The sequence below is a fragment of the Gambusia affinis genome, linkage group LG18 (assembly GCF_019740435.1).
Source record: "Gambusia affinis linkage group LG18, SWU_Gaff_1.0, whole genome shotgun sequence".
NCBI classification, from domain to species: Eukaryota; Metazoa; Chordata; class Actinopteri; order Cyprinodontiformes; family Poeciliidae; genus Gambusia; species Gambusia affinis.
The window spans coordinates 4,033,822-4,056,142 of NC_057885.1; the positions used below are offsets into that span (position 1 = coordinate 4,033,822).

A 22,321-nucleotide genomic window follows, 5' to 3' on the forward strand; every position below is an offset into this window, starting at 1 on the left:
TGCGGGGATTTTCACTTGTTACTGGTTGTCTGTGTGGACGCTCGAACGAGATTATAGTCGTGGCAACTGGGTTTTACATGACGATAGGTCGTAAAAAATAAAAAAATAAAAAAAAAAGCTCATCGTTCTCACGCTTTAAAATGAGGTAAACACGGCCTCGGTTTAGCAGTGCCTCCATTTTTTGCCGCGTCACTACTTATTTAGCAGAGGGCAGGAGTTATAGTGTGTGGGGAAAAAATGCAGCTATCTCATTATTTATGACTATTTAAAGTCTCCTTGAGTAGTGAAACATAACATGCCAGATTCCTGAGAAATAACTTCAGTGGAATGCACTGGAAGGAGCATGTTGCCTTTTACACACATTGAACGTTTCCGGTTGAAGTTTAAGAACACGTGTTAGCAGTAAGACGTGTTAGCATAACCCGCTAAAATGTCTTCAGCCAGAGGCTTCTTCAGATTGGACTTTTTAAAGATACTTGGTTAATATAAGTTAGCGGTATCTCCTGGCAACCTTTTGAAACAATTCAAAAATATTGGCTTATATCTTACATATATTTTGAAAAGAAATAAGCTGACGACGCTGGCAAGAAATTAGCGTTTAACAATGTAAAGAAAGTTTTGAAAATTGCTGTGTTTAGCCTAAAAACACATGACCCAGTGAATCATTTTTACTTTTTCTCCTTTAGAAATCAGACAGACTGAATAGTTTTGATCAAATGTTACAAACGAAGTGAATAAACTGAACTTAGAAATTGTTTTAAGATCTTAATAAAATAGTCAAACCTCACTGGAGAGCAGAAGAGGCCAGTGGTTGATGTTGAAACTTTTATTGAAGTAGATAAGATCAGTGGATAGGATTGGCCGCATCAGTAGAAATTGGTGTTGATAAATCAGTGCACCCTTGAGTGATCATGTGGTATTTGTTTGGTCATGTGATAGTGATGCAGTGCAAGATAAGGGTGTGTTGAACTGAAGGAGAGAAGCAGGGTCAGCATTTGGTTGTTTTTTCAATGTAAGAACAGTTGGGAAATATATATAATATTGGTATACGTCGGTTATTGGCCATAACTGCGATATTAACATGTGTTATCGGTATTGGCCCAGTGCATTCCTAATGGCGAGTTTTATTGGAGGTTGTGTTCACATAATTCTACCTGTTGGTGACCAGTTGTTTTTAACCAGTCCTGACATCCGTACGGCATAGGGCCAGGCTCTCATCATTACCATGACGACAGCTGTAGTCTCTTCCTCCTGCGAGGCGGAAAAGTCACTTTGTTATTTCCAGTGCAGCTGCTGATTATCCGTGCCTATTTTGAATTTCGGAACAGACTCGCTTTTGTGCGCCCGTTCATCCAGGCCAGCGTCTGATTCAGAGGATGCAAATGAAGCCGCCGCACCGCATTAACCATCAGACGCCGCCTGCCCACTCACACACCGACAAGTCAGCAGAGCAGGAAGCAACCCATTCCCTGACGCGCCGGCCTCGTCTGATAGGCCATCACCTCAGAGCCGCCCGTGGCCTCTGTGATCTCACGCATCCCCAGCCATCAAGTGGTCCTTGACTTGAAAGATACGGGCCGCTTCAAAAAGGTCGGGTTCGCAGGGACTCAGACGGCCGGCTGAATGCGGGGAGGAGATTCACAAAGCAAAAATTCTGCATCTCCGTTCCTGCTGGCTCTCCTCTGCTGCCGCAGAGCAATTACTGATGGCCTCTGAAGCAGCCACCCTTGATATTTAGCATAGCTTCCCAGCCTCCTCCTCCCTCTCCTCCTCAACCTGCCGCAGTGTTGCACTTATCAGGAAATCCAGCCATAATTGGTTTCCATCGTGGAAGCCTGTCTCTGCATGGCGGCCGACCACTAGAAACAGATTTGGGACGAGGAGGCGTACAGGAAGGAACGAGGCAGGAATCAATCCACATGAAGCCATCCCAGAGAGCAGACAGACAGCAGCACACTCAGACACGTGGGCTGGATGTTGGTCATCGGCGGGATCGACGCGCCGGCTGCTGGCTTTTTAATTGCTAACCCGATCGTTTTCGGTCCTGGAACTGTGCCCTTCATTTCCAGCAATCAATACACCTGAATTTGAGCCTCTCCTTTTGCTATTTGTGTGGAGTTCATTTTTTTGGAGAATAGATTTCTGGTGCAGAAATAAGAATGTACAAGCGTAGGAAGAGCTGGAGTTAGATTTAGTTCGACTCCCACCATGTTGGCAGACCAAGAGCCGCGCTGAGAATCAAACATCACAGGGGAACTTTGTGATGTCTTGCATGTAGAGTCAGAGCTCTCCTTTTTTTTTATTTTTTAATGTGGCGTCACTGTGGGATGGGAGTGTAGGTCAGTTAATAAAGTTTTTCCTCATTTTGTCATCTGAGAACCAGAAACCTTATTGAATTTCTGGGGAACTTTATGTGATAGAAATGAAAGTACTACAAAACTACGTAGGAGAGAAAAAAAATAGTAATTGTTTTTGTAAATAAAAATCTCAAAAATGAGCCATGTGTCATGTTCTGAGGAAGTCTTTTAGCCCGCATGCAGAATCAATCAGTGGACACCGGAATGAAAATACAGTACAATGATTGTTTATTTACAGTTTATGTACCGCAAGCAGTGAAAATCTCAAATCCTTCGGTTTGAATAAAAAGAGAATTGCGCTGTAAATGTACCAAGAAATAGCCGCCTGTCTAAGACAACAAACCAGACAAGAGGAGTTTATCCCATGGTAACTCTGGAAGCAAGCAAGATGTCTACAGTTCAGGTGGCTGAATCTGTTGACATAGCAACACAACATATCTGACCTTATGAGAGATTGGGACATTTAAAAATAAAAATGCCACAGCAAGTCCCACTTCCTGTTTGCCACAGGCTAAGCAGGGAACAGCAGGTTCTCTGGTCAGAAAAGACCAAAAAGGAGCAATGTGGTCTGCATGCCAAACACTAGAACTAAGATGGCGCAGTAGTCTCAACACATCAGCCATGTTATAAGACATGGTGGTGGAATCATCATGCTGGAATGATACAGTTAAAATGTATGCCTTAAAATCCCAATAAATTAAAGAAGTTTGAGAGAAAGTTCAAAGAGTTTAAAATAGAGGTCCACCAATTGCAGTTTTATGGTCGATCACCAATCTTTAAAATATCTGCCTGGCCGAAACCAATTTTTTTGTCTGTGAAGTCGGTAAATATAGGAACAAAGTTGCTAAATTAGCAACAGAAGGGAGACTTTTCTTAACCGTGCATATGTACACATGACCTGGTGGACGGGGCAGTGACTGATTTTCAGACTTGTGCAGATTGGTTGATGAGGTCGGATTCTCGGGTAAGCATTGGTTGATCGCCAATTTCCCAAAATTAAAAAAATCAATTTATTGTTGCACCCCTAGTTTAAAGGCGCTGTGTGTTTGTCTTTTCTCCTCTCTGGATCAGATTCAGCATTAGCGGGAGACAGTGGAGATGGGAGAGTTTCAGGCTCCAAGAGACCTAAATCAAACCGAATGAAATCAGTCAGAGTAAAACACAATTAACTTAACTAAGTCAAGCAAGTAATTATTCCAGGCAGTGAATTACTGTGATGGTGGCTATTAGATGGGGCTTGGTTAAAGTTTCAGCTGACTGGCACCAATCTGTGCTACAGGTGTTGGGCGTCCACTTTCACAAAGGGAACTGAAGACCAAAGTGGGCCTTGCACCAGCAATCACAGCGAAATTCTCGTCAGACTCTGCATGACTGCACCGCCCGCCTGCAGCCTACTCCACATTTCATGGAAGTCTGACGAATCAGTAGTGCGTTATGTGTACAAGAAACGGAGGGATATGTGGCCCCAATCAAGGGCTGCGAGGCATTTTTAAGGAGAGGAATACACAAACAGGAAGCAGCCGTGACCGGACCCGGGCTGAATGAGAAACATCCAGGGTTTACATGTGAAACAGGTTCAGAGTGATTGTTGCAGAGAACCCGGCCCTGACAGGCAGCAGGAAGTGAAACTGATGAAATCTCACTTTCAACAGGTTAGCCTCAAAATGCACATGATTTTGTGATTGCCCTGCAAACCACAAGGATTTCTAAGAAGAAAAGAGTTTGTAAGAGTGACTGGATGATTTGCCTGTACCTAATCCTGCGCTGGATCTACTGTACTGTGCAGTGCCTCCTTTCAAATACATTTCAAAATCAGACAACATGATCAAATGTAAAAAGCTGTGTTTAAATGATGAGTTAAAGAGAACAAACCTTTTAAACAACCTTGGCCTGTGAACAAGTTATTTCCCATCTTCTTAAATCTGTTTTTGTTTGGTCTCACTAGCCCACCCTGCGACCTGATTACTGTCAGACTTGTAGAATCAGTATATCGCTTAAATACAGCCATTTTTTTCCATGAAGAAGGCTCATCATTGGCATCTATCCATCTGGAAAGAGTACAAAGTTAATTCTAAGGCTTCAAGTCTCCAACCAAGAGTTAGATCTGACTGCTACAATTGGAAAACACAGAACATTGAAGAACTTTCCCAGGTGTGGCCGGAATACCGTTACTACTCCAAGAGTGCATCGGCAACTCATCCAGGAGATCACAAAAGAACCCAGAGCAACATCTACAGCACTTCTCTCAGTTAAGGTCACTGTTTATGATTCGTCAATGAAGAAAAAAAGACTGGACATCATCTACGACATTGTTCCAAAGTCAAAAGCACGGTTGACCCAAAAGAACACAAAAGCTTTAGGGAAATTATCCTGTAGGCTAGAATAAGAAGATTTTTATCCCATTTTATCAGGTAAAAAACAAACACACCAATTCATTAAGAGAAAATTGTACCTAGGAGCCAGACAACTGGCTAGATCTGATGGAACCACAAATTCTGCTCTCATACAAAATTCTAAAAGAAAATGTCCGGCCTTCAGTTTGTGACCTTTAAGCTCAAGGACAGTGATCCAAAGAACACCAACAAGTTCACCTCCACGTCCTCTGAAATACTAAACAAAGGTATCAGAGTGGCCTAGCTAAAGATGAGGTTTAATTTAACTAAGATGTTGTGGTGTGACTCTAAAGAAGCCGTTGGTCAGATATCCTCCAGTAGCCATGTAACCATCAAAGTTCTTTATCTGCATTAGAAAAGGTTGACTGAATCGCTTGAGGTGGTTTTGGCTTTTCTGAAAAAGTTGATGCGGTAAGGGAACATGGAAACACATTTAGGTTCTGACATCACATGTGACCTCACATGACTGATCTGCTGTTAGAATGAATACAATTTCATATCTTGCTCTAGGTCTCTGCACAGCATGTAACATTCTCCAATAACAACTACAACTTGGCCAACCGCAACACATTCCTGAAGCATTTCTGCATTCTTCTGAAATGCGTAGTCCATGCACAGAGCTAGCAACCTCAACTTCCTGTTACGGCTGTAACATCAACATCTGGCAGAATTGCACTGGTTGAATTTAACCCAAAGAAGTAGAAGGAAACTAATTCCCTTTTTTTCTCTTATTCTTTTTTGCAACTTTTTAAAAGTTTGTTCAGAATTCGCATGACATTTGGATGGAAACACTGCTAATGTGACTGAACTAAAACAATTCTGCAAAGAAGAGTTGATATAATTTACTCTATAATTCTGTAAAAACACTTTGCAAGTTGCCACACGATGTAAGGACCTAATACTTTCTCACACAAGGTCAGACTGATTTGGATACCTTAATAAATACAATCATCAATTGAAAAGGGATTTGTGTAGTTGGTCAGGCTGTCTTTGTTGGACAACGGAAGACATCTATAAGGGGGTCAATTACTTTTAAATGTCTGACCAACATATAAGACTGTTTCTTAATCTTTGACTGTGCTACTTTAGACTTTAAAATCCTCTGTGTTAGAAGAAAGTCTGTGTCACAACAGGAAGTGAGATTCCACAGTGAGGCGTTGCAGAGGCACAGAGGAGGCGAGTTCTGAGATTGAGCGGCGTAGGGTTCAGCGAGAAGCCTGGCTGAGACACCATGTCTCACGTTTGCTCTGTTGCCCAATATGCCACAAGGTCTTATCTCACAGTCAAAAAGTCTTGACACCAGTTCAGAATAATGCATGAACTAAGTTTAACTTCTTTAAAATTTTTTTAAGTGCACAGAGGCACATACACCCTCCACATTTCACAAACTCACACACCCTTCCGGTATTTGTCATGAAGCAAAAACTCCCCACATCTGTTTTAACGGACAGACATTTGAGCAGGAAGGCCCTGAAAACAAAGCGGCGTGACACAATGATGCACTGTTGGCTTCTCTACCAGAACGTGCTGCTGTCCCTCCCCCACGCGTCATGTAAAGTCACAGCACAGAGATGAGAAATATTACAGTGTGGCAGATGTGAAACATGTGGCATGACTTTTCAGTTTTGTTTTCTTTTTTTTCTTATCGTTGTTGTTTTAGAGCGTGCAGCTCCCAGCTGTCACGTCCCAGCTGGACCTTATTAAATTTGCATGTTACTCTCCACCATTTCCTTCTGTTATTCCAAATTTATTGAAAATAATTTGTTTAGCAAACACATTCGAGTAGCTTTTCATCATCTTCTAGGGTTTTTATCATTACGAAGCCTTCGGGTTTCTCTTCTCTCCCTCTTCAGCCGACTGTTTTCCATGTCGGAATAAGCTGAAGCTCTCTCCGTCCTTCTCCTTCCCTTCTCCCCTCCCTGAGGAAGAACGGCGGCTGCTAATCTGTGTTTGCAGCCGGTGATCCCCCACCAGCGTTGCACTCTGCGTGTCCAGGGAAAAAGAAATATTTCCCTTCCTGCTCTCAGTACCTTGCAGTCTGTAAATAGATCCATGCCTTCTGCTGCTCTGTCTTTTCTGGACAACTCTATCTGTGCCGTCACATAGCTCCTCACTACAACTTCCTGAGACTAACTGGAGGGTGTTAGGCCAGAGATAAGTCCAGTCTGTCTATGTGCTGGGATAAAAGTGGTGCTTGTATAGTGTTTTCACTCGATTAGGACAAGAGGATGGCATAATGTCCCCAACTCAGAATTACTGTGAACTCATCGTCCCAGATATATTTGATTCCAGGAATGGTCCATATCCTTGTTGAAGTTACCCATTAACAACATTTCCATCAGGTTTGAACTGTTCAGCTATACTTTATTATTATCATGTGACATCAGGTGCTTTAAAAAGCTCTGGCTCTGAAAGTTAAAACTTTATACAGATCAATATGAGCAGAACTAGCCAGCAGTTGATTTGTATAGCACATTTCCTCAGCCAAGTGCTTGAAGGTGCTTTACATAATAAAACCAGAAAATTACCAAGTTATAAAGAAAACAACATACAGTCAAAAATTGAATAATCAAGCTAATCAAGCTCAGAGTTAGCCACAGAATAATAAAGAAAACAAACTCTAAATGTGTCTAGATGTGGAGCGAAGCCTGAATCTACCTGGCTAACTTTTAACAGATGTTTGGTAGAGCAGTGAGATCAGACATGTCTCCTATCTAACATTATTTACACATCAGACTGTGAATTTGCAGTTTATATTATTCTCCTGGTTTTTGTCAAATGAACACTTCACAACAATTTTCAAGTCACTTCTACTGCCTGACATACCCTGGACCCACAGCTGTTTGGGGTTTAGTATTTGAGGATTCTCTTGTTATTCACAGAAATATTTCCTATTCACAGATTTTGATATGCTATATTTAGTCATATAGCATATCAAAGGAAAATCCAGCTTGGGGAGTTAAAATGCTACATGTCACACATGTAGCTACTGTTAGCAACACAGCCAATCCAGAAGTGCTATTGAAGTAGGAATATTATGAATTCTAACTTCTGTTGCCGTGCTAAGATGGTTTCCATTGTGCATATTGATTCATATTAAAGTACGTTGAAGGTTTAAACAATTAAAAAAGGCAGTTATAAGCATTTTTCAGACTAACTGACTTTTTATTTCCAGGTCTAGTTCTTCTTAGCTCAGTTATTAGCCCCAGTAAACCACTGTTTGAATGTGGCTAATTTGTACAGAATTGTTAGCAAACTTCGGAAGAAATGCTAACAACCTAGCAAGGTAATTTGATCCATTTACTCACAAACGATGCTTTAGTGTCTGTAATTGCCAGACCGGCTGCACTAACCGGTCCGGTAACAGTAACATTAGGTACAAAATGCCAATCTTCTCTTAGCCATTTTCATCAGCCAGCCTAAAGTTAGCTTAAGTTGCTTAAAAGGAGCAGACTATGAATCACATTTGATATGTATAGTTTTAGCTAGGTTAAAATAGCCTTGTCTATTAAAAATTTAAACACTGACAGCACATTATTGCTCCACATATTTTATTGTTTGTGCTGGGTTTGTATCCAATTTCTGAGAATTAATAAATCACATCACACCCTCACATTTGGAAGACCAGTAATATTACCAGGAATGTGACTCATTTAATATCTTATTTATACATATTTGCTATTTGGCTCAAAACCATTATTCACAAAAGCATCAGTCAGTGTTGGGAAAACTTAACACCAGGGAGAGAAATCAAAACGAATTCATTAATGACTGCATGGAGGCTGTGCTTTGTGCAGGGGATGTATGAGTGTGGAAATGAGCTCATTATGGAAAAACCAATACCAAGACAGTATTAGTATAGACATTTGCGTGTTTGTGACTGTCATGACATTAGTCAGAGCTGGAGTTGTGTTCTTCACACAGTAATGGAATGATTTATAGTCTCTCGTCTTTTTTTAATATCAAAGTTCTACGTTGCAGCTCGTGAATAGGCGAGGACAATGGCTTCCAAAAGCATTTCTTCAACTTTTTGACATTTTGTCACACTACAGCCACAGACTTCAAAGGGCTTAATTGAAACTTGATGTGGCAGACCACTATAAAGTGGAGCATAACTGAAATAGTGATACCCCTAAATCAAATGTGGTGCATCAGAACAAACATAACTGATAAAAAGAGTTCATTTATTTATAACACAAGGGGAGAGTTAATCAGAGATGCAGCTGAACAGCCCATGGTAACTGTGGAGGAACTGCAGAAATCCACAGCACTCTACTAAGAGGACAACCGTTATCTGTTAACTCCACAACTCTTGTCTTTATTGAAGAGTGGCAAGAAGGAAATCATAAAAATGTTACATTTGAAGTTTTCCACACGACCTGCAAGGGGAGAGAGCAAATATGAGGAAGAAGCTATTGAAATGAGGTCAAGTTATAACTTTTTAGCATATTACTCTGAAACTACCGTTCTCATAATGTCATATGGTGGCAGAAATAGGAAATGCTGCAGGGATGCTTTTCTTCGGCACCGACAAGAACCTGGTCAAAGTTTTTGGGAAGGCGGACGGTGCCAAATACATGACGATCCTGGAAGGAATCCTGCTAGAGCTAGACTGTGTTAGAATGGCCCAGTCAAAGTTCAGACTTAAATCCAACTGAAAAATTGCATTCAGAGATGTAAAAATGGCCAACTATAGCCGATATGTTGATGTATGGCGCCTTGCTTTTAAAAAAAATCTAAACAAACAATTGTTCAGAAAATAATTGTGTATCTGGAGAACAGATGGTAGAAGTCAAAGGTTTCTGGGTGATGAAAGTAGACAGAAGAATCGAAAGAGTTCCTCTGAAGCAGCCGAAATGACAAAGGCTATGGTCAGAGTGTATCTGTCTGTGTCCAGCCAGAGGATGTGACATTTTCATTGTCCAGTGAGGCAGCAGTGCACTGTGGATTGACCAGGCAGCCATCCCCGCTGCGCCCCATCCCGCCCCTTAATCTGCCTGATCGATGGCCCTGGGCCGGCGTCACCAGGCAACCACAGATGACACCAAAGCCCCTTGTCGCCTGCTTTACCTTTACTCGCTCTGCCGCCGCACAGCTGTGGAAACAAAAGCAAAATTACAGAAGAAAAAAAGGGGAAAAACTGTCAAAGAATAAGTCAGAGCAAAGCCTCCGGAGAACTTTGAGAGGATTGTTCTCTTGGTTGTGATAAAGCGCTGCTGTCGGTTCGGTGATGGATGATGTTCTCGCATGCAACGGCGAGATGGCATCATCACCAGGACGGGCACAGGCTGTGCCGCCGTGTCAGACTGCCTCCGATAAAAGCAGCCATGCTCCCTGTGTGTCTGCACTATCACAGCTGCTGAGAGAAGAGGCCAACGCTTCAAATGCTTCCACAGCCACGAGAACACGCTGTTCTGAAGTCGGCTCATTTTGTCACTGAACTGCCCTCACCTTTCAGATCTAGATTTCCCCGCATCATTAATGGTGATTATGGCTGCACACACGTCACTTTCCTCCGTCTCAGTTCAGACAGTTATACAATGCTGCCTTCTGTCCAGATTTCCTCAGTTTAGCTCTAAAATGTTTTTTTTTTTTTTTTTCCCCACCAGGGGGTCCTTTTTGTGGGCTCTAGTGTCCCTTTTTTCATAGTAGGCTGACAGGAAAGGGGGGAAGACATGCAGCAAATGTCGTCTGGTCCGGGAATCGAACCCGCGACGGCTGCGTCGAGGACTGAAAGCCTCCAAGCTTGGGGCGCGCTAACCGCTACGCCACCGGAGCACGCCCCAAAATGTTTTTATTTTATGATGGGGGGAAGAATCTATCCAAACCAATTAGGAATTACTAGCGCTGAGTATCAATTTGGATTTCCCAAATCGATTCGATTCACAATTCATTTCGATTGATTTTCGATTCAGTTTGATTTTCGAGTCAGTTAAGGTTATCATGTAGAACCAATTCTACTTGGATATGGAAGACAGAACTAAAGCTTCAAATAGTAGACACTAACTGAGAAGTAGTAATACGAGTCCTTACAGTAAGAATTGAACCCGATGCTGTTAATTTAATCATGTGCTTTTAATTGAACATGACCTTACCAAAACAAAAATGCAATAATTTAAATACATTCAATTTGTTTTGCTACTCAAGTAGTAATGAGACCAAGGTAGTCACCGTATTGTTTGTTTGTCAGTTTCAGTTTCTTTATTATTTGTTTTACACTGGCTGCTGTTCTCCTAATTCCACTGAGAGAACAAATTAAAGTTGTGTTGTTTTTACATGTTTGACCAATCTTGTGAATCCATTGCCATATGCAGTTCTAAGATGCTGTGGGAAGAACTTAAAAGTTCCATTAATCAGCTAAATTAAAATAATTCTTCACAGCAGATTCCTCCATGGTGATGTAAAAGATTCAGTGACGTTTTTGTTTGATGGCAGTTGTTGAGGTTTAAATGTTCTCACATAGAGCCGGGTTGGTCTGGAAAGCTGTTTTTCTGTAATAAATACAATGTTCAATTAAAAATAGAAGAAACTCTGCATTTATTCAGTACAGGTAAGATTAGATCTCGGAGCTCAGATGATGGTTGGCTAACACAGACGGTGGTATTTTTATTGTGAGGTTTCATTCTTCAGTGGAGCACAGCTCTATAGCTCAAACATGCTTCCTGTGGGCAACTCTTGTTTCTAGTTTCTAGTTTTCTTACAGTCTTATCTTATCTATAACTGGGTACAAAATCACACATCTGCAGCTGACTAGTTTAACTCTCTGTTTTTATCATAGCAATGGTTTCCGTCGTCTTTCTCTCTCTCTCTCCCTTTGATGATTTGATGAGCGTGATGCAGAGACTCTGAAGCTTTCAGGTCGCACTTAACTCTTTTTCTCAGTCTTCTCCCCTGAGCGTCCCCACGCACACGAGTTCGGCCACGGCAGCTTGCGGAGGCCTGTAATTGAGCGTGTCCACCCACCGTGCTGCGGCAGAGGCAGCGCAGTGAAAGCCTTCATTGTGTCAGGCACAATTGATATGTACACACACTTATCACACCCTTCTCACGCTCACCGAGCCTCGCCGTCGACAGGGCGTCCGTTAAGAGTTGCGTCCACAGGGGCGTGCTGTTGGTGGTTTTGTTGCTAAACTTTGTCACTTTACAGAAAACGAGTCCAAGGGGTTTCTCTCATGTCGCTCTGTGCCAGCGGATTGTATCAAAGACAAGACAACAGATGAGATAATTTGGAGGTGGACTTTACTCCGCCAAGCATTTTGAGGAATTGAGAACAAAAAAAAAAAAATGCAGCAGGCATTTCTTTTTTTAGGCATCTTGGTAAGACTGTGATATCAGTTTAGTTCCACGTCCGCAGACTGAATGTTGGTTTCCTGCTGATTGTTCTGCGGTTTTCTATCAGCCTTGCACATAGCTCGTCATGTCTGTATCCAAAGTTCAGTCATCAAGTCAGTCAGCTTGTGTAAGCACATTTTCTTTTGTACAGTTTTGGAGCTGCATTGTTTCATTTGAAATTTCATAACAATAGATATCGTCAGCCTCTTATATCGGCCTACCAACAAAGCCACAGTCCTCTAGTTACTTGAGATGCATGCCCTCCAACATGTCTGAATCAAATGAATGTCTCGATACAGGACCTCTGCAGAGCTGAAGGACAGTTGATGAGGAATTCAGAGATCTGATTCAGGAGTGTTGAAGTACAATTTGCTAAAATTCCCTCTGTCTGGTCTTTGGCATTCATAGCTTACAGTTAAGCCCAACATTAAGAAGTACAGCATGTTTAAAACATCCTCAACATTGAATGAAGAAATCTATTGTTGGCATTTTAGAATCTTGCATTCCTTAATATTGCTGACCACTATGTTTCCACTGGCATTTTGACCTTTTGACTTTGTTGTCTAGCTCCAAGTCTTTGTGGTTGCAAGGCCTCCTAGCCAAGTCCACTCCCAGAGAGCTGTCATCTTGCAACTTTTGAAAGCATTGCTAATTGTGACGAGCACAAGGCACACTAGTTCATAACGTACTTTTGTCGCGCGAACACCTACATTACGTCATACTGGTGCGTCAGGTTACTCGTCACTAGTGTGACACAATGTCAGGTGTTGAGTTTAACCCTTTCTGCCTCGCAAGAGTTCAACTGGAGGTGGAAACATTATCCCGGATACGTTGGACCATGAAACAGAGTACCGAACCCCAGTGACCTGTGCTGTACCGCTCAGTGGAAATGAGGCAAGATGGTCTGTCACAAATCTCGGAATCAGAATAGCCAATAAAATAAAATAAATTACACACAGCTGGGAGTGAGATGAATATTGAACAAAATGCATAGTCCCATGTCAGATTTTTATTTATAAAATAGTTTTATGTACTGCTTTATCACAGAGTGCATTCACACCAGCACTGTTTAGTTCACTTGAAGTGAACTGTAATTCATTTGGGAAGGTGTGACAGCACAATCAAACTCTGAAAAACAAAAACAAACTCTGTCCTCCTACAAATCTAGTCTGGAGTGTGCTCCAAAAGCGAGAAGCAGAATAGATCGCAGGGGATTCTGGGTAAATACAACCAAAACAACTAGCAGGAAAAATGGTTCGTAGTTTTCTGACAGGGATGAAAATAAAATCCTGCAACTGCCAAAATTTGATGCTACTCCATTTCCGTTTTACGTTTCCTGAAGAAAGAAGTTGCGCTTGGTGTCTTCTTCAGAGGTTTTCATGTTGTTTCCTTCAATGGTTCTTGGTGCAGCGCCACCAAAGGCGAGGGGTGGAGGATCAGGTTTTTCAAGGAGTTTGGTTCATTTGACACAGTCCAGTTTAAAAGGAAACCAAGATAGCTGAAAATGTAACAAATGTTTCAAGTTTGGTTCCCAATGGATCCGAGTCTACCAGACCATCAGGTGTGAAAGCTCCCCAAAATTCCCCAAATAAATCGAAGATTTCTCTGTGTGTGTGTGCCTGCGTGCATGTGTGTGTCTGTTAGTGGACAGACTGTCACAAAGCTCAAGGCACTGTGCTCTGTGGCTAAACAGTTACCCAGATTACAGTTGATGCAAATAGACATCAGTTAAGATGAGCGGAGATAAGGTGGCGTAAGAAGTGAAAAAACCCTCCCAAGCTTATGTTGCCTGAGTTACAGAGGCATGTTCATAAATTGTCTTCTAATCCTGTTATGCGTCATCACAGACTTTTTTTTTCCGCAACATTTTAATGTCAACAGAAAAGATTACTAATATAAACACTGTATTTTAATGTATTTTATGCCATTTATTTAGAAAACTTAAAAATATGCTGGTATTTTAAAGGGCTTATGACACGTCTTGATTGTAGAACTGCATGGAAGAATGGCTTAGACCGTTGCCTCCTATCAAAATATCTCATTCAAAATGAATGCATGTGCGTAATGTGGTTATGTAAAGAGATTCATTGCATATTTATTAAAGCTGCTCAAACTATTTACTGCAATCATAATTGCATTATCGGTGTGTGCAATATTTTGGAATTGAATTGCACCAGAGTTGCAACGGACAATTTGAGAGCAGCAGTCGGTAGGCTGACATGTTGAAACCCAGCCCACTGATTATCTATTCACCACCTTCACGGTCCACACCTCAGCTTGCATGTTGGTGTTCAGGGGGAGGAGTGAGGATGTCTTCATGATTAAAATGAAGATCTAGGTTAACTGCAATCACTATGATCTCTAAATTAAACACTCTGTGTAATGTAGTATGCATAATGTAATATCCTAGCTTTTATTTAAAGCAAACCAAAAAGAATCAAATTCTTGAAATGATACAGTAAATTGACTGTTGTAGTTACCATGATGTAACATTTATTGACCATTATTGTCATTTTCATACATCGTCTCAAGCAAAAATGTAGAGTAAGCACTTCTTAAGTAGATGACGTTTGTATTGGTTCATAATCAGTGTCACTGTCAACATGGACTAAAGGTCAGGATGCATCGATCGATCAGTCATGGTTTCCTTAATTTCGGCAGATCGGTCAATACTTGCATGTGAAGCTGCTCTTGTCTACCGTCACAGAGGAAATGAAAATCAGCCACTGTCCCCTTTTTGCTCTGTTTGGACACTGAAGTAAAGCTGCTTTTCAACCTTAAAACACAGTATCGTCTACCACACATCAGCTCGTGTTCTGGAGAAACTAAATCGTTTAAAACCCAAAGTTAGCAAGACATTTACACCCTTTTTTTAAACTCCTCACAGGAAGTGGACGTCACACTTTGAACTATTCCAGTTACAGCTGATGAAAAGGTGTTTTCTGTTTTGTGTCGACTCAAACGGACCAAGCCTTTCGCTCACTTTCTGATCCTCTCCTCTCAGTGAGCGCCACAAGATTCCAACCAGACTGGAGGAAGCCAGGTGAACACAGAGACTGGAGGGAACCATGGAGTCCATCCTATCAGAGCAGTCTGCCTCGGTGGACGAGCTGGTGGAGGCCTGCATCCAAGCCTTCGGTTCGTCATTCACCTCTTCAGAAAAAAAATTTACTTATGTGGCTTCCAGTAGCAGTAAGTACAGGGGTTTGGAAACCAGCACACTCTGACCAAACCTGATTTGTTTTTGAAGATGAGAAAGGCACTTTGAAGGACGCCTCCCTGGTCCGCATGTTCCTCATGATGCACCCCTGGTACATCCCTTCCACAGACATGGCCAGGAAGCTTGTGCTTCAGTATCCTTTGACATCTGCATACATTTCAGGTTTTCCCTTCTGGTGTCTGCCTACGAATACACAGAGCTGTTAATTGCAAACCTCATTTCAGGATTTGAACATATGTTCAACTAAAAGTCTTAGTTTCTTCTGTCCTTGTGTATTTACCCCGAAACAGATTTTTACACCTTAACTTAACAAGATCCCGAGAGGAGAGCTGCACCGAGGAACGTCGAACGAGAATATGCCACCTTGTCAAGTAATGATCTCCTCTGTCTGATAATGATCTCGTGTTGTCTTTTTTTTGTCTCGTCTGTCAAAGCTGAGTCTTTCTTCTCACTCTCGTTCTTTAATTAGCCTCCTCGTTCTCATTTCCGCCTCACAGTGTTTCACATATTCACACCCTTTGAACTTTTACATATTTTGTCATGTAGCAAGTATAAACATCGACGCGTTTTAGAGCGATTTTGTAAAAGACAAGCTGAACGGTGGATGGATTTTATTGAAGATCAACACAAATATCCTAAATCTGATTAGAGATTAAGGGTCAAATATCCAATCACAGAATTTATAAAATTCTAATCTACTGATGTCATTTTTTACACAGAAATTCTGATTTCTGTGTAAAAAGAAATTCTGATTTCTGTGTAAGAACTATTTAAGCAAAAATACTCATTTTTTTCTGTTTTCTGCTCTCTGGATGAATCGAGCATTGATCAATAGAATCAATAAGGAATATTGGGGAAACTTTAGAAGGAGTAATAAAGACTAACTGAAACAGCATTTAGACATTTTAGATTTTCATTTGTAATTTTTTTTGACTGTGGTGTGCACATTTCCACCAATCCCCTAATTTGCTAATAGCAGAGCTATTTTGGTGTTTAGTGCTTTTGCTAACTTTGAAAACGCTAAGCACTCTTAGCTTCCCCTAAATGATTTTTTCTGGACAAATTCTAAAGCACTGTTGGACATCTGCGTTGATGTTTTTGGTACTGATCGTTAATTTTTAAAGTAGTTATATTCTGTTTATGTTGCACTTCTGTTTCCTCTTCTCACATTTTCTCTGCTACCAACTTTATTTTAAGCATAAAACATACAAGAATAAAATAAAACACAAACTATAGAGAAGACAATATAAACATAAATACAATATCTAAGGATATTATAGAAAGTGTAAAGTATAATGTCAAAATTAAATTGGTGCATGAGGGTTGTAGTCTTTCAAAGGCAGATATAAGTTGAATTGAAGTTAGCGCCTCAGCATTAGCCTCTGCTGAATGCCGAGTTGTTTTTTTTTTGCTTTAGTATTAGCTTCCAGTAAACACTGGATGTTTTAGCATCCTTTAAATGCAGGGTTGTTCTATTGCTTTAGCATTAGCATTCGCTAAATATATACTGTGTTGAAATTGCTGAGCTGTGTAGCACTTTAGCAGTAGCTTCCACTAAATATCATCTTGGTGTAATGTTTTAGTATTAGCTACCACTTATGCTGGCGCAGTGCTTTAGCGTTAGCGCAATTAACCTCTCAGTAAGAAGTGCCAGCCCAGCTGTTTTATTTTTATCATGTTGATTCCAGTTGACAATTTTACACTAATCAGTGGTTTTAATGTGAAAAATGGGTTGTGAACATTTTTGCAACACGCTCCATGTGAAATTTAACACAGCCTCTCATACTGTGTCAAACTTTTCTATTTTCACCTAGCAGCAAAAGTAACGATCCAGAAAGATAGATTTATGAAACATTTCAAGCTGCACAAACCCAGACTCCTTTCAGCATCCACTACTTCATCCGTCTGCTGTTCTTCCTGCGGCCTTTCTTCCAGGTACTGGATCTCTGAGTTCCCTGCTGAGTTCACTCTGAACCCCGAGCTGGAGGAGCAGATCAAAGACTTTAAAGACCTCCTGACCACCGGAGGCAACGAGAGGCAGAGTCAGCTCATCGACCTGGACAGCGTGTGAGTGACCTGGCTGCTAAGTGCTGCGTGTTGTTGGGGCTGGCAGTCTGTCTCCACAGGTGTCAGCATTGTGTTTAATTGACATTGCTGAGCTGTGAAGGGTCAGCGACTCGTTTCGCTTCTTTAACGATAAACTCAAGTACGAATCCATTTTAACCTCCATTTAAAAATATGTAGCTGATTTTTAGATTTTTGGAGGTTGAAAAAACAGACTAGATTCTCCAATTAAAGCTGGATCTCTGTGGCTTTCCGGGGGAGTCGGTAATGTCACATTTTCCAGCGGCTATAAACCTGGGTCCTCACGACTTTTATGACGCTGTTTGAAAATAACATCTATAAAGAATAATGATCTGTTCCGTGTCTCTGCTCGCAGGCCGTCGTATAAATGGAAGCGGCAGGTGACTCAGCGTGTCCCATCTGTTTCTAAAAAGAGGAAAATGTCTCTGCTGTTCGACCACCTTGATTCATCGGAGCTGGCAGAGCACCTGACCTTCCTGGAGTACAAATCCTTCTGCAAGATTCTGGTTAGTGCTGCAGAGTCGACTTGTTCACAGCTCTTAGATCAGTGCCACAGGTTAACCGTGGTTGCCAAGCAATAAAGACTGATGTCAGCTTTCAAAGCGCGGCGTGTATTTTTAGTTAATTTTGTAGAACTTAGATTTTTTTTTTCTATCTTTTTCTTGGCCGCATTTCTGGAAGACAAGAGGAGATGAGACGCTTACTTATAGAAACCGTAATAAAATCATATCTCATCATAGAGAATCCCATTGGAAACAAATTCAATTCCAGCCAATCTGATTCATTTCAATGCAGTCCAGCTCTAAACAGTGTATAGAATAAGTATACACTCCCTTAATGATTTCTTTTGCTTTTTTAAATCAAATTTTAATATTCAAGATCATAAACAAAGATATCATACAAAACCAAAAACTATCCGAACCAACCAAACCAGCCCTATGTGAAAGCATATTTTTACACCCTTGAGTTTGAATATTGTGAAGAAGGGAAATATTAGAAACTCATGATGTCACACCCTAATCAGGTAATTATCACTAAACCTGCAAAGGTTTAGTGAGGCTTTCAATATTCTGTCATTCTACGAAACGCAATTTATATCTCACATGTTTAACTTTGTTCATGCAATGAGTCATTAAAAACCACGCCACGTCATCATCCTCCAACTTCTTCCTGTCGTCTTCTTCTTTGTGGTTTGCACCAGTGGCAACATCCGGTTGTTGATCATGTGACTCTTGTGATGTGAAAAAAAGTGTTTCCGTTGTAGTTTTGAGAAATAAGCCAAAAGCACTTTGTCCTAGTACCAAAACTTTTTATTGAAAAAGAAATTTTTTTCCCGAAATTTCCTGCAAGTTTCGTATAAGCGACCTTATTTTCAAACATGTCAAATTGCGAAATATGGTCGATGGAAACGCAGCTGGTGAACAGAAGCCACAGAATGTTATTACTGGAAAAGCTGGATGTTGACAGAATACTGTATGCAAGCATATTAATAGAAAGTTAAGTGGGAGGAAAAAATGTGGTTGGAAAATGTGATCGAAGAACAGTCATTTGAACATTCTCATGCAAATTCTTTTTATAACATACATATCAGTTATGCTGTGTTTGACATCATTTGGTTTTGCTTCGCTTCATCATTCTGCTTTGTTAATTTCACACATTAAACAATTTTGGATCATAGCTTTTGGTGCCAAATTGTATCATTTACTACTACATGAAATTTAGTTATCAGATTCATTTCAAAATGTGATAACTGCTGTTTGGATCTCTCCTTGCAGCGTAACATTTTCAGTGACATCCTGCCTCTTTGCTCAGTTTCAGGACTACCACAGCTTCGTGATGCACGGCTGCACGGTGGACAACCCCATCCTGGAGCGCTTCATCACGCTCTTCAACAGCGTCTCCCAGTGGATCCAGCTCATGGTGCTCAGCAAGCCCACCGCCCAGCAGAGAGCGGCTGTCGTCTCCCATTTCATCAGGGTGGCGCAGGTTAGTCGTCCCCGGCTCGCTGGCGATCCGCTTCCAGGAAGTTACGCGGAGAGTCGCATCGCCCGGAGCTCGGAAAACGTGAAACAGAGCTATTAAGCCTCTGATTTCCCACCGGATAGCATCAGTTTAACTGAAAAAAAAAAAAAAATAAACGTAGAGAAACAAATAAAAAAAAAACCCCGTAATAAATCTAAGTGTTTAAACATCTCCTCTGAGAGCGCTTTAGTACGGGAGGAAAAACCTTGTAGATTAAAGAATAGCTGGCTCGTGTACTTACCTAATTGCATTTAAATTTGCCCCAAGTAAATAAAATTACTTCTAGAAAAAGATAATGAAATGTATTTTTTTTTTCCACTCCAAAAGGTTGATAAAAGTATGTGCAGGAAAACAACATACTGTGGAAGAGGCGCCAGGTCTGTGTTTCCGCCTGTTGCTCACTGCACACATTTGATAATTCTGAATTACATAATTCTGTTCTAACAAAACATAATTAGATGATATTTTCTAATGTTCCATACCGACTGAACAATTATCTACTCCTTCATTTGAAAGGAAATTGCTTATTTCTCTTTTGGTGAAGATTCAAATGTGTGAGAAATATTACCATTTATTTCTAACTCAGTCTTGCTCTTACCACAACCCCGCTCCTGCAGAGGAACCCAACACCAGGGAGTTTCCCAGCATGCCGTTCTCTGTAGGAGCCACTAGGCATTTGCATATTAAGGTTAGGCGGTAACCATCTCATAACACCAGTAATCCTTCTAGAATAGCACAGGAGCAGAGAGGGTTGGGTGTTTTATTTTTTATTACTGCATGAACAAAAACAAAAACAAAAAAGATTTATTCAAACATGAAATTACATAGGGTGTGAATACTTTTTAATGCAATGTGAGCTAAAACTAAAACCCAAAGTGGAGTTGTTTGAGGGTAATCCCCTGCAATACATCTGGAGGAAAACCGCGATGCTTTCACCACCGCAAATGTAAGTTATGGAAGTGGCAGCATCATGGTGTGGGATTTTTTTTTGTATGGATGTATATAGAATGTACATATTCAAAAACTTATGATTTTGAAAAATGTAATAACATATTCTCAGTATTCTGGCATTTAGCAAATAGGAATAATTAGAGAAGTTTGTTCTGATTTAAATTCACACACAGAGAAATCAAACTGAACTTCTGCTTTCAACTGTATATTTAAGTCTTGTCACAGATTTTCGATTAGGTTTAGGCTGGATTTGACTAGGCCATTCTCACATATGAATATGTGTTCAGGATTTCTGGTGTGGACTGGAGATAAAATTTCTGAAAAAATTCCACATCTTTAGTTTGCTTGTCATCTTTGTCCTGTTGGGGCACCAGAAACCAAGACATGCCAATTCAAAGAAACAGTTTATTTTTTCTAACTGCCTTCAGATTCAGCTGCTATTCACCTGTCTTATGGCTTGTTTTTGTTTAATTTGGTTGCTGGCTGGGTGACGGATCAATTTTATCGATAGAATTGTCTGTTTATGAAGTTTGGATTTTTTTGGGTTGAGTGATGTCATCTGCCCTGGGCCCACCATCTTGTTTTAGAAGAATGTTTTATAGCTTGTGTTTAGTTGAACTTTGAACTCTGGTCAACTCTTAGGAGGATTGATTGAAATAAAAGCACATTTTTCTCATGTATAGTTTATTTTAAAAAAAAAGAAAGAAAAGAAGGAAGGGGGGTGGGGAAAATGCTTGAAATGGGATTTGGTATTTAAAAAAATCGGAGAATTTATTTTTAAACCATAAACGTTTCGTTCATACATTTCACACGTTAACTTCTTGCTCAAAAACCACCCGGACAGCACATTGTAAACTTTGGTGAACCTTATTGATTCCCACACTCATTGACTGTAGGAATTTATTCAGATATGGAACTTCAAAGTTCCTCCATCCCTGATCTTTAAACAATCCCAGATCCCAGTAAAAGCCTCGTTTGTAGCTGACTGGATTCCTGGAGACTGTCGTCCTCTCACTGAAGAAATCTCCCTGTAAGTGGCATCCCGGGTTTTACTGTAATTGCTTTCATTTCCGCTTGATCTCCTCATTTTCTGCAGTGTGCCAGATGGGTTGTAATTTTTTTTCATCCCTCTCTATGTGACAATCTTCTTCATCTCCACTGTGAGGATGAAATCTCGGTGGAGCAGAGAAAGCGCAGATGTATTTCCATCTTAATAGGCTGCAGCGCTCCGAGGACGCATCGTTACTTACCGACAGTGGGGCTTGTGGATTGTTTCCGTTGTTATGAAAGCTCTCCCTCCAGTCTGGGTTTGATCTCCTCTGTATCTACAGAACAGACAGCAGTCGGCCGTGGTTTATTCCGCCGGCTCTCAGCAGGGTTCCTTACGTCTCTCTGTCAGAACACATCGCTGCCTACCTAGGGCTCTTGTCAAGGGAGTCCAGCAGAGCCCTCCTTAGTGTTTCAGTCACATTAATTATGAGTCGGCCGTCTCGTTTCTGGTGTGTTATGAAGCTGTGCCTCTGCGGAGCAGAGAGAGGACAGATGCTGGTATTGACCGGAGCTGCTGGAGAGACAGAAACTATTTTCTGCTCATCACGGGTGACATTTTCTTTTCGTTGACCTTTCGGGGAGCAAAGGAGTTTGACTGCTCAATCCGCCGCCGTGGTTCAGAGAAGAGCTGCAATTGGTTTTGGTGACATTTTGTTCTGGTGGCAACGCGCCGGCCCACGTCGGTTTTGACGGACTTTTCTCTCCAGGATTAGTTGGAATAACTTTGATCTGCTGACTCCTCATCAGTCGTCATCATTAAGAGAGCACGGCAGCTGGAGCTGAGCTTAGCTTTCAGTAGAATACGTTTTAGCACGCTGACATGCCACAGGATTAAAAGGCTTGAGCCTTTTCCCAACAAGACTTGTGAAGTTCCACAATGTTCGAATTCCCCTTTTATTAGATTGATTAAT

General features: G+C 41.0%; 1 protein-coding gene across 2 annotated transcripts in view; it reads left to right on the plus strand.

The window, feature by feature from the left end:
- Nucleotides 1–22,321, plus strand: part of LOC122820515 (RAS guanyl-releasing protein 2-like) — a 57,427-nt gene that overhangs the window by 1,330 nt on the left and 33,776 nt on the right. The window contains exons 1-7 of one of the 2 annotated variants that reach the window (XM_044097994.1): nucleotides 7,962–8,036; nucleotides 15,087–15,220; nucleotides 15,333–15,435; nucleotides 15,617–15,673; nucleotides 17,238–17,369; nucleotides 17,743–17,893; nucleotides 19,200–19,373. In XM_044097994.1, coding sequence (XP_043953929.1) covers nucleotides 15,151–15,220; nucleotides 15,333–15,435; nucleotides 15,617–15,673; nucleotides 17,238–17,369; nucleotides 17,743–17,893; nucleotides 19,200–19,373 — 687 coding nt within the window. In that variant the 5' untranslated portion in view covers nucleotides 7,962–8,036; nucleotides 15,087–15,150. Of the gene's footprint in view, nucleotides 1–7,961; nucleotides 8,037–15,086; nucleotides 15,221–15,332; nucleotides 15,436–15,616; nucleotides 15,674–17,237; nucleotides 17,370–17,742; nucleotides 17,894–19,199; nucleotides 19,374–22,321 lie in introns of those variants that run through there. The other variant, XM_044097993.1, reaches the window with a different exon arrangement.